The 12479-nt window shown below is 36.8% G+C and overlaps 1 protein-coding gene across 1 annotated transcript in view; it reads right to left on the bottom strand.

The window, feature by feature from the left end:
• The window catches only part of COL9A1 (collagen type IX alpha 1 chain), a 94997-nt gene that overhangs the window by 81672 nt on the left and 846 nt on the right, over positions 1-12479 (bottom strand). The window contains exons 3-5 of the mRNA XM_039346720.1: positions 10862-10939; positions 9473-9605; positions 2277-2673 (exon numbers count right to left, since the gene is read on the bottom strand). Coding sequence (XP_039202654.1) covers positions 2277-2673; positions 9473-9605; positions 10862-10939 — 608 coding nt within the window. The remainder of the gene's footprint in view (positions 1-2276; positions 2674-9472; positions 9606-10861; positions 10940-12479) is intronic.

The following is a 12479-nucleotide window of genomic DNA, read 5'->3' as shown; positions in this document are numbered from 1 at the left end:
TTATTTCATTCTTTAAAGTAAGAGGTAGTCTGCAGTGATTGCCCATATGTTTGTTAATGCCTTTATTTTATATCAGAGGTCCCCAACCCCCAGTCTGTGGACCGGTACTGGTCCACAGCATGCCAGAAACCAGTCCGCGCAAACCAGAGAAGCCCCATCTGCGGGATGCAAGCAGCATGCAAACCCTATACCCCCTTCCAGTCCATGAAAAACCTCTCTCCATGGAACCAGTCCCTGGTGCCCAAAAGGTTGGGGACCTCTGTTTTATATCATTGGAGTAAAGCTCAGGAAGATCTTCAGCCAACACAAAATAAGTACACATTAAAACCCAAAAATACACTAAGGCAGAAGCTTGTCCACCCCAGGAATAAAACACCCAGACACAAACTGAGCAACTTGGTATATGCAGTACACTTCAGTAAGACATGTGCAGATCTGTATATTGGGGAAATAAAATAACCACTTCATAAACGCATGGCACAACATAGGAGAACAAACCCATCAGGATAAGATTCAGCAGTCCATCTGCATTTAAAAGACAAAGGCCACTCTTTCGAAGATAGCAAAGTCCACATTTTGGACAGAGAGGATGGCTGGTTTGAAAGAGGGGTCAAAGAGGCCATCTATGTCAAAACTGAACAGCCCTCTCTCAACAGAGGGGGAGGGAAACGACATCATCTATCTCCAGTCTACAACACAGTTCTTTCAACAGTTCCAAGAAGGCTCCATAGCCATTTGCACTACTCAGGTGACCCCGAGGACACAGATAAACCTCCAAGTGGCCTCAATGACTCTTTAAAAGAATGCAAATGACCAGCTGTCTGCAAGGAGTATAAATCCTTCCATTTCCCACCATCCAATCAGAGCTGAAGAAGCTTCTTGGATGAGAAGCGATACGTCTCCAAAGAAAAACCAGAAAGTCCAGTTGCCTCTTGAAAAAGCACATTCGGGACAACCATGACCTGAATGACTGAAAACCTCCATAGACATTGGAATAAAGCTTTATTATGCTATTAGAAATAAAGCAAAGTGTTGCCTTTGCTCAAAGATATCTAAGCCTTACATGTCCTCTTTTCAGCTACCATAGATGGCAGGTTCTTCACTCTTTAATTCTATCTATGAAAATGAATAAATATTCACACCAACAAGCATCTTTTTACAGTTGAATCCATTGCTCTAATCTGGTCAATGTCCGGAGGTTCTCAATCTCTTGCCAAATGCAAGATATGTTCCAAAATAAAGTACTAGTTTTATTCTTTAAAATGTTTCATATTACTCTTAGATAAAAAGCATATGTAGTCTAGATTTTGGAACCATGGTCTTCGTAGGAAGGGGATCACATCTTCCATATCAGGAAGATACAGTTTCCATTCAGACTTTTTATGATATTCTTCAGTACCAGAAATAAATCCTATAGTCATAAGCCGAGCCACATTTATTTTAACTGACAGCATAATTAATTTTAATAAGCTGCTTAACGATAATATAATTCAAAGTGATGGTTCAATTTGCAAAAGTTTTGCAGATGTTAGTTACATATCCTTGCAATGAGTTAAGATGTAAATTTTCAGCGGATCCAGGTTCCTTTTTAGTCTGTTCTATTAATTATCTCCTGTTTTCATCCTGTTTCCCTTCAGTAGCTATGCAGTTTGTGAAATGTTCACTTAAAACAAATATTCAGATATTTATTTATTGTCAAGATTGAATTGCTGAGATGCTTGCTGATCTCTGTCACCACTCAACTTGCCATAGAAACAAGGGGGAGGGAGATCCTAGGAAAGAAACAGGATTTTCAAGAAGCCATCTACAGACCGTGAGACCCAAGGTCACAAAAACAGGTGACTGACAGAAAAGTTAATCATTCCCATAAAAACTGAAGAGATCTGATTGGGCAACGTGAACATTTGGTGAATGGGGGTTATGAAAAGCTATTGTTAACCAACCAGATTTTTGTGCAGGAAAATTAGAGTTGGTTTTGCTTCTTCAGTGCTGGATGTGTATTCAATAAAGTTTATCTCTTATGGCACCTCAAGACCGTAGAGTTCCTTCAATATTGATTTCTCTGGCTGGACGGTTGATTGACAGTTGTAATGAGGTTTCAGTCTTTATACCTTATTAAGTGATACTTTTTCCTTACAAGGTCAAAATTATTGAACTATTTCTTAATGTTCCATTTGAAACATATTATACTGTTGGCCTCTATTACCATATACAATTTCTTTAAAAATTGGGGGGAAAAACCACTTTTGCTATAAAGGGAAATGTCTACAACTTACCGGAACTGAAATTTGAGGATTATTTTTCAGTTTTCCCAATGTGGTAAAGCCATCAATATTGATCTTCCCCCTTGGTTTTATGGGTAATGTTTGTATCATAGCACAGTCAATATAAAGTGTAGCAGAATTCTTGTCTATACCGACCATAACTTTATGCCACAGGGAATCAAAAAGATAAGGTAAATCCAAAAATGAAACTGTCTGGAGACTTCCATCAATTCCTTTATATGAGAATTCAAGACATTTGGCTTGCCCATTAAGCTTCAGTCCAACTTGCTCTTTTCCAGAGGAATCTAGAACTTGCCATAGGCTCCAGGATTTCCGAATTGTATTCCCCGTCATCCGAAAAGTAGTCAGAATGGAGTATTGATCAGGTAGTCCTTGAGGATACAAGGATCTATTTAAAAAATACAAATAAAACAGGCTGCTTACCAAGTTGACTTAACACAGATTATCATTTCAGAGAAAGAAAAGAAGAAAAAATCAAGAAGCTACTATCTAAAGACAACACTAACAAACAGATTCATCTGAATCTGAACCAATAATTCCACTTTACTGTCAGAGAGAGATGCAGTAGTATTAGCTTACTCTATGGAAGAATTAAATCAAGACAAGGCCTGAAGCTCATGACCTTTTATCCATTACAAAACAGTGCTATGGATGAATCCAAAACTGCCATCTAAGAGTGCTAATCGGATTGCTGAAATCAAGTTATCCCGTGTTCTGTATTATTTTCCCTTGTAAAGTTGTAGTTTGGATTAAATATTATACTATTAAAACAGATTTTTTTTTCTGGCTGTACCAGATTCTTCAGATTTGCTTTAGTCAAAGTCTGCATTCCAACACTATTCACCATCTGAACATCTGTCCTTCCCGTTTTTCTTTGATAGCCTTTGCTATGCTAAATTTCTCACTTGGGGAATTGGTTTCTTCCATGTTTGTGCCTATATACTTTCTTCCAGCTTCAAAAAGCATCTCAAGACATTTTTAATTAATTAAGAAAAGAGGACAACTTGTCTGTTACCGTGTCAGGGGCCACCAATCATTGCCGGAGCATGTGATTAATTCATCTTGACTGGCTGTGAAGTGTTGAGGTTAGTTTCAGTGATAAATTATTGGGCTGAAAGCAGTGAATAAATCTCATCCTCCACCCCTATATGCAATATTGCCCCTCTGATCTCTCTCATTAGGTTTGTAGTTTTGTACAAAATCTGAGATGATTAACAAGTTTTATTTTAAAGAAACCTTAATCCATTTCTCCTCCGGGTCTGATATATGTATTATTTTTTTTCCCCTGTGGTGTCTTTATAAATGCTGTAAGTCATGAGTATGTAAGTCCTCACAAACTGAGAAATCAGGTTTATTTTTCCAAAGCAGCATTTGTTTCTGAACACAACCTTGTTCTGGCAGACTTTTGTAAGAAAATATGTGGAAGAATTGAGCACATAGGTACTGTAGGTAGACATTAGTTCTCAAAGAAAACCTGTTTGTGTTCCCAGCTCCAACAAATGTAAAACATCTTAGGTGCATACTTTTAAAATATTATTTAAAATGTGCTATCCAACTCAGCACAGATGCAATTGAATTTATTTGCAAAATGCAATACCAAGTGGTCCTAGCTAGTGTCTATATGTTCTTCATTCTGGTCCCCTGATCCCAGTGGGCTCCTTGCATATAAACAGAATAGTTGGCTAGTCATTTTTTAACTACTTAATTTATTAGGCTTACACCTGGCCTGTTCTTCAGGATCTCAAGTGACTTACACAGGGATCTCCATTTATTTCATTTCACCTTGATACAACAATGGCTAGGAAGCACATTGGACTGGAAAAAGGTGAATTCCAAATCACATGTTGCACTCTTGTGGTGGATTTAAAGCTGGTTCAATACCTTAATCATTACACACCATGCTACAGAAGCAAAGTAATAAGAGTTCTTTCCTGTAATCACTACAAAGATATTTCAGACTCTAGCTGTGGTTTCTGTGAGTTTCAAACTATCCAACTGTGGTTACTGACCTAAAAGTACCTTTTAGGTACTTCACTTCCTCAGAATGCAAAATAGTTGAGTCAGCATTACAGTTTGATTGAAAATTCTAGGGGTAATTGTAATGATGTCTGGGTCATCTCTTCATCCCAAGCACAGATATCAACAGGACCACTTCAAAGAAGTTTTAAAACCTTTAATTTCAGTGCTGATTGTGATCGACTTATATGCAAAAGTGCAAAAGGCTTTCTTCTACATAGACACAAATGTTTTAAATTCAAAATCTTTCACAAACTGTTTTGGTCTTGAAACAAGGGATCTGAATTCAAACCAGGGTGTTTCACTTTAAAACGTGGAATTTTAAACATTTTGCACACTGCTACTTCCTTTGATATTGACTCCATATCAGTCTGTATCTATTTACGTATTCTCTTGTATACCTGTTATACAAATATACATACATACATATACACACACCCAAATATATATTGTGGTTATTTTTCTTTCACTACACATACCTATGCACATATAAACACATCCTTGCTCATCTATGCTATATTTACTTTCTTTTCTCTTTCTTTACTTCCATAAATCAATTGAATAAACAAAGAAGTATTCACAGTTCTATGCATCAGTCCATAAGAATCTCTTCATAGGACTCTTTCAGCAGACCATTGTGTTAGATGATCATATGCATTTCAAATTTTGGACAATTGAAAGCCAGATTGATAGTGGGACTTTTTTCTCTCTATTATGCATTGGTAGTACCAATCTAATATTAATCTGCATACCAGATTAACATTCAATCGTTTTGCCTCAAGTATCATGGCTGAAGTCCAAACCTTGGATTCATGTACTGAAATAATGGTTTTAGAAGACCTTAGTTTGACTGAAAAGCTATATGTCACCTCTTTCAGGCTATATGAATTTATATTATGCCCAGTCCTTGCTGGAAACTATATCAGCCATAGGAAGATTATTTATTCATTGGGGGGAAAGGAAAATGGATAAAACAAAACAGATAAACTTCTGCTTTTTATTAGTTTTCAAGGTTTCCTTGGGGATATGCAAATGGGAAGCAGAGAGTAATAACCCAAAAATTATTTATTCTGAAATGAATCTTGCCAATGCCAACAAATACTGAATATACACGTTGGCATTTATTAGCCTACTCCTGATGCAGCATTTGTAACATATTTTATTTTATTTATTAGAATATTCCATAACAAATAAGCTAAGGCAGATGAAATAACATTAATTAAATGTAAGCTTCCACGAAGACAGAACAGACTATTTAATAAACACTACAAAAAACACTCTCATTCTAGTCCTGATATTTTTAGTATCCTCTAAATTCTCCCCAGTTATTCCTTGAAATTATCTCTATGTATGCTCACTATGTATATAATATTACAAAGGAAACAATGATAAAAAATAAGTGATGTTACTTAGAAGACAAAAGCAAACTATTCAGAAGGAGAGAAATAAGTGAAACTTTATTTCAGTATTTTAACTAAAGTCATTTTAAAAACTGGACCTAGTAATTCTTCAGCACTTTTCCATCATTAGACTTGTTCTTGAGTGAAAATAAATTGCTGATTGCATATAATGCTGCCAAGGCATCAGTGAGGCATACTCAAGTATAAAATGCTGCACCCCTATACATTGTCACCAGAGAAGAAAATTGCAACCAAGTTTAAAAGAGTGATACATAGAAGAGATTTGTTTTAAAACATTAAGCACTGCTTTTCTAGCTTACAGAAAAATCTACTAATTGAGTATCTCAATATAGAACTGCTCTTGTGGCATCACCCTATTCTTGTGGCATTTCTTTAATGTTTTATTCTGTATTCCCATTTTCATGGTGTTATAAGCTCCCCAGAGTTACTCAACAATGAGACAGAGTGGCATATAAATTTAATTCATTGACTAAATAAATTTCAATAGATAGAATTCATCTATTCCTTTGCAACTAAGCTCCAAGTCTCTTTGGGGGGGGGGAAGAGATTGCAAACAGTCCATTAGAACTTTTACTGTTTGATATACCACTTGTGTACTCCCATTTGTTTATGTTAAATAAAGGCTTTACAACCTTACAAGACTGCCACAGAATTTCATTATTAATATTTTAGCTTTTGGTAGAATGCAGTGTTTCTAATAGAGCTTTTAATGAGAATGATTATGAAAAGAGCAAACAAGCATTCCACTGACAACAAAAGCCTGAAAAAATGAGAGAATTTGCAATAAAGAAAAAAAGACTTTACATTCTTCAATTAATATTTACAACTGTATCTCAGCCTTTTCCTTCTTAAAGATAGCAGTCTGTTCAAACAAAAGAAATCATTTTTAAAATGTATGTTTGGGGATGGGCAGTATATCTTGAATACTCCCCCACACCCCAATTATTGAAGGTTTTTAAGAAGAGACTGGACAGCCACTGGTCTGGAATGGTTTAGGGTCTCCTGCTGAAGCAGAGGGTTGGACTAGAAGATCTCTAGGATCTCTTCCAACTCTGTTATTCTGTTAAATCTGTTTTAATATAAGTAAGCCTCCAAATAATTGTTGGACTCCGATTTTAAAATGTAGCTTTTATTTGCACCTATTATTGTTTGTGAGTGGAATAAATGTGCAAAGCTGTTTGAAAAAAATGCTACTATATAAAGGAAAGTTTCTATCAGTAATTAATAAAGCTGAACTGGAAATAGCCTCTTCTGGATTTAAGTTGCCTGTGAGAAGCTATAAAGATACATTCTTGTTTTTCCCTTCAATTTCTGGTGACAAATTCTGATATGAGGGATTTGGGCAAAATACTTGATAATTGAATTCACTCTTATCTACACAACAGTCTCCCCCTAAGCCTACCTCCAAATTAATTTTACGTTAACATTTTTCTCACAATGCAAAATTCAATACAGAGCAATTCTGATGTTATTATGCTGCAAAGAAACACATGGAAAACAATAACATAAAATCTATTGTTGGAAACACAGGAGGAAAAATAGGGAACTGGAAACTGGGGGAGGGGGGAAACACCACAGATTCTGAAATAAAACCTGTAAGAGATTAATTCACATTTGGATGCAACTGACAGAGGATTGGTAGGCTCCTACTTTTGTCAGTAGCATTTTTAATCTTAGGGATTAACCCTTAATTCGAACTACTTTTGCAATTCCTTGAGGGGAAATTTGTTAGGATTTTTTAAACAATAGCAACAGTCATACTAAAGTATAAACATCTCTGTTTGGGGTTTACAACAAGAAGAATGAAAACCACCACAACAGTAAAAAGAAGTCAGTTCCAAATTGCACAAATGCAAGGAGAGGGAAATGTCGATCTACCGAAGCCCGTTACAGCAACACAATAACTAAGCATCTTTCAGCACCAGTTTTGGTGAACAGCACCACTGAGCTTCCACAGCCACTAGATGGCGGTAGGTCCAAGACATACATTTTAAGAAAATACAGAGCCCTTTCAACCGTATCCAGCCAAATTATAGAAAAACTCACACATTCCCCACATAATAGCTGGCCGCTGTTGTGTCCCAGACTAATATTAAAAATAATTACATGCTTCATGTAAAAATAAATGATAGCGCAGTGTGTGAGGGATAAACAGCTTTATTAGCCAGATTCAGGAGCCAATATATTACTCACATTCAGGTTAGGCCAGTGGTTCTCAACCTTTCTAATGCCGTGACCCCATAATACAGTTCCCCATGTTGTGGTGACCCCCAAGTAGGTGTGGCCACCAATAAGAGGGAGTAGGACAGCTAGGGAAAAGGGAAAAAAATGGTGGACAGCGTGGTTTGGCGACCCCCATGAAATGGTCGTTCGACCCCAAATGGGGTCCCAACCCACAGGTTGAGAACCACTGGGTTAGGCGATCTGAACAAAATATGTTATAAACTTATTTGAGATCTCTTCTGCAATTCATTCATGGGTCGAACACCACCACCCCCTTTTAATTTAACTCTTAGAATGATATTCCTGATGCCCCACTAAGCCAGATTTCATGAGCTCTTGACAGCTAACACAGGATTGTGATTGCTGGGTAAATACTTCAAAGGCTTAAATGGTTTACTCTGCAGAACAGAAAGGTGTCTTATCAGAATATAGCCTTTCTCATTTAATGCTGTCCAATATCCTTGCTTAATGTTCTTCATTTTTAATTCCAAAATAAATGAAAAGTTGGGCAATGGAAAGTTTGACGCAGTTATGCTTCATAAAAACTAAGGAAAATAGCACTGGGCTAAATTTGAGAAGAGTTTTCTCATTCCTATTATATATTTCCAATGGATACTTGGGAAAAAGTTACAGAAATATGAAATATGTATATTTAGACCTGAATATAAATATCAATGAATAAAAATGAAGACATATTCATTAAAAAAAGTGATAAAAGAACAATAGGGTAGTGTTCATAATCATAAAGTTGGGAGGGTCCTCAGAGGTCATCTAATCCAACCCTCTGCTCAGGCAGGAAACCCTATACCATTTCAGACAAATGACTGTCCAGTCTTTTCTTAAAAACTTCCAGTGTTGAAACATTCACAGAATTTGGAGGCAAGTTGTCCACTGATTAATTGTTCTAACTGTCAGAAAATTTCTCCTTAGTTCTAGACTTGGAAGTCTGGACTAGAAGACCTCCAAGGTCCCTTCCAGTTCTATTCTATTCTATTCTATTCTATTCTATTCTATTCTATTCTATTCTATTCTATTCTATTCTACTCTACTCTACTCTACTCTACTCTACTCTACTCTACTCTACTCTACTCTACTCTACTCTACTCTATACTTTACTCTATTCTAATTGTAGGCTTCCCACTCAATTAATAGTCCTAAATTTTCCAGCACTATAATTGTACAGAAGGATATCAAATGCAGCTATTATTCCTCAACGTGGGAAGGGTAATTCATTTTTACTTATTTTTTTATATTCTGCCTTTATTATTTTTACCAATAAGTCAAGGTGGTGAACATATCCAACACAGTTTTGTTTGGCCCACAGCAACAACCCTGTGAGGTAAGTTGGTCTGAGAGAGAGAGAGTGTGACTGGCCCAAGATCGCCCAGCTGGCTTTCATGGCTAAGGCAGGACTAGAACTCATGATCTCTGGCTTTCTAGCCCGCACAATTTTTAAAAAATGGCTGCTCAGTGAAATAAACAGACAATCTTAATAGAAAAATAATAAGGAAAAGCAAAAAAAAATACCTAGTAGGAATCCTGAAGTCTGCTTTGGTACCTAATTTATAAGCAACTTGTAAAGATGTGGAACCCTCTAGACGTTGGATAATGCCTCTGGAAGCAGCGTTATCAAGCTGGAATTGTGAAATTAAGTCATAACCTAAAGTAAGGAATACAAATATTTGAGAAAAAAAATAAACCACGAAATTATGTAGTTAAATCTTTTTTCCCTGCTATTTTTTTTCTTTTGATACATATTTTCTGATTAACTCAACTTTTTGCTATTCAAAATTCAATTTCAGATAGTTAAGTTTCTTAGTAGTTCACATTAGAAATATACAGGTGTGTCACCTTGAAAATAATAAATGATGGCATAATTAAATAATATATAAAGCAGCTTCTTTCAGCCACATTCACTTCACAGAACAAAAATAAGTGGTCCTTAAAAAAGATAATAATAATAACAACAACAACATCATCATCAACAACAACTATAACACCCCAGACTTAACAATTGTCGATAAGAAAGACAAAAAAGTCTGGATAGTGGACATGGAAGTGCCTGGAGACAGCAGAATAGACGAGAAAGAACTGGAGAAGATAACAAAATACAAAGACCTACAAATAGAAATAGAAAGACTGTGGCAAAAGCAAGCAAGGTAGTACCAATAGTAATAGGCTCCTTAGGTGCAATCCCAAAACAACTGGAGCACCACTTGAACACCATTGGCATTGACAAATTCGCTATTAGTCAATTGCAAAAGGCGGCCTTATTAGGAACTGCTTCCATCCTGCGACGATATCTGTAATACCATCAAACATCCACATCTGCCTATCCCAGGTCCTGGGTAAGGTCTCGATAGGTAGACAAAATGCCAAATCCAGTCTGAACATCTGGCTGACTGTGCGATGATCCATAATAAAGTTGGAAGGGACCTTGGAGGTCATCTAGTCCAACCCCCTGCTCAGGCAGGAAACCCTATACCATTTCAGACAAATAGCTGTCCAGTCTCTTCTTAAAAACTTCCAGTGTTGACGCATTCACCGCTTCTGGGGACAGGTTGTTCCACTGGTTAATTATTCTAACTGTCAGGAAGTTTCTCCTTAGTTCTACGTTGCTTCTCTCCTTGATTAGTTTCCATCTGTTGCTTCTTGTCCTGTCTTCAGGCGCTTTGGAAAATAGCTTGACTCCCTCTTCTTTGTGGCAGCCCCTGAGATATTGGAACACTGCTATAATGTCCCCCCTCGTCCTTCTCTTCGTTAAACTAGACATACCCAATTCCAGCAACCGTTTCTTATATGTTTTAGCCCCCAGTCCCCTAATCATCTTTGTTACTCTTCTCTGTACTCTTTCTAGAGTCTCAGCATCTTTTTTACATCGCGGAAGATATAATGTAATAACTTGTGTTTACTTGCCTGGTAGATCATCCTGGCCAATCTTGGTTCTTGGGCAGAGGTCCATCCTCATGTTGGAACTGAATGTTATTGGAAATCCTGCAATGAGATTAGACATGCTGCAGTTATCTCTGTCCATTTTGCTGTTGAATGGTCTATGACAGGGTAGGCAACCTTGGCTTTTTATGACTTGTGAACTTCAACTCCCAGAATTCCTGAGTCAGCATAGCAGGTTCAGAAATTATGGGTATTGAAGTCCACAAGTTGTAAAAGAGACAAAGTTGCCTACCCCTGGTCTATGACCTGGAGCAATCTCCTTAGAGGGAGCTTCAGAAAACAAATCAGTTTATTTATTTAGGAACATGTATTAAAAACCTAAAGTACAAACAAGGTCACACTTTGTACAGCTAAAATCAAAAGAAGCCACATTCATGAAGTCAAATGATGCTACAGATGAGATAAGCATATATTGGAGTAAGCAGTGGAGAATCTCAGTTCTTTCCCTGCTATTTCTGAAGATCCTCTGTCTTCCCTAAGATAGCTTTGGGCTAGAAACAGATCTGCAGTGCAGAGTTATTTGTGGTTTGGATAACTTTAAAAAGTTTCTGCCTACATAGTTAGTGAAGTTCATACCTCCACTAAAATCAAAATAAGCAAATGCCAACTCTGCTTTTGAAAAACCTGTCAAAGTGTTGGTGGTCTTCCCTTTTTCTTTCACATTTCAGATATTTTGTTCTAACTCTTTCTTTTCCCATGTTTGATTATACAACATGCTCAGTAACAGGAGGGCAAGTGTGGGAAACCTAACTGAAGATTTCTTGGAAGAACAAACAGTCATTTCACTCTCTCTAAAGCACCACTGTGTGTATGTGGAAAGGGGGAAAAAATCAGCCTATTTAGTGTACCAACCTCACCCGTCCTAATAAAAAAAATGAAAAGGAAAACTAAACATTGGTTCCAGTTAAGCTGTAGAATTCAACCTATGCACTGTTTTAAGTCAAGTTGGAAGATGACTCTGGAGGCTGGAAGAAAGAGTTACAGTTTGAAAGGAGTTTTTTTTTTTTTCCTGACCGCAAAAAGCATTTGGCCTATTCCAAGAAATTTTCTTATAGCTGGTTGATCCCATTATATTTCTAGGATGACCTTCTCAGATTTAGTGCCCTCCAGGACAACCATCTATATCTCAGCCAACATTATGAGTTAGATGGAAATTCGGGGGAATGTAGTACCAACACATCTGGCAGTAATAAATTTAGGAAGGCTGTCCTAGAAAGGCAATGATCATTTTTTGCAATTCTTTGCAAGTCTGACCACTTTTGCTTGGATGGTGCTTGGATTTGTGTATGGATGGGTGGGTGCATATCTGTGTGTATATATAACAACTTCTACAAAGTATCGATGTTCATATTTTTAGTCCTTATATTAATCTTTCTAATTCAATTCCATTCATATCCTCTCCAAATTGTTCCAATATAATCTTTAATCATATCTATTCTTAGAGCTTTCATTTCAAAAATGTAATATATTTCTGTTCTTTTTTAATGTAGTAATAAAACAGAAAAATGTGTCACCACGGAGAGATTGACAGGAAAGTCAGCCAGCAGATTCTATGTTCCCCAAATTCTACTTTGGGGTTTTT

This window comes from Crotalus tigris, unplaced genomic scaffold (assembly GCF_016545835.1).
Source record: "Crotalus tigris isolate CLP2741 ecotype Arizona unplaced genomic scaffold, ASM1654583v1 scf7180000018016.4438896, whole genome shotgun sequence".
NCBI lineage: Eukaryota > Metazoa > Chordata > Lepidosauria > Squamata > Viperidae > Crotalus > Crotalus tigris.
The sequence above is the reverse complement of the archived record's forward strand: the minus strand, read 5'-3'. Positions and strand labels throughout refer to the sequence as shown.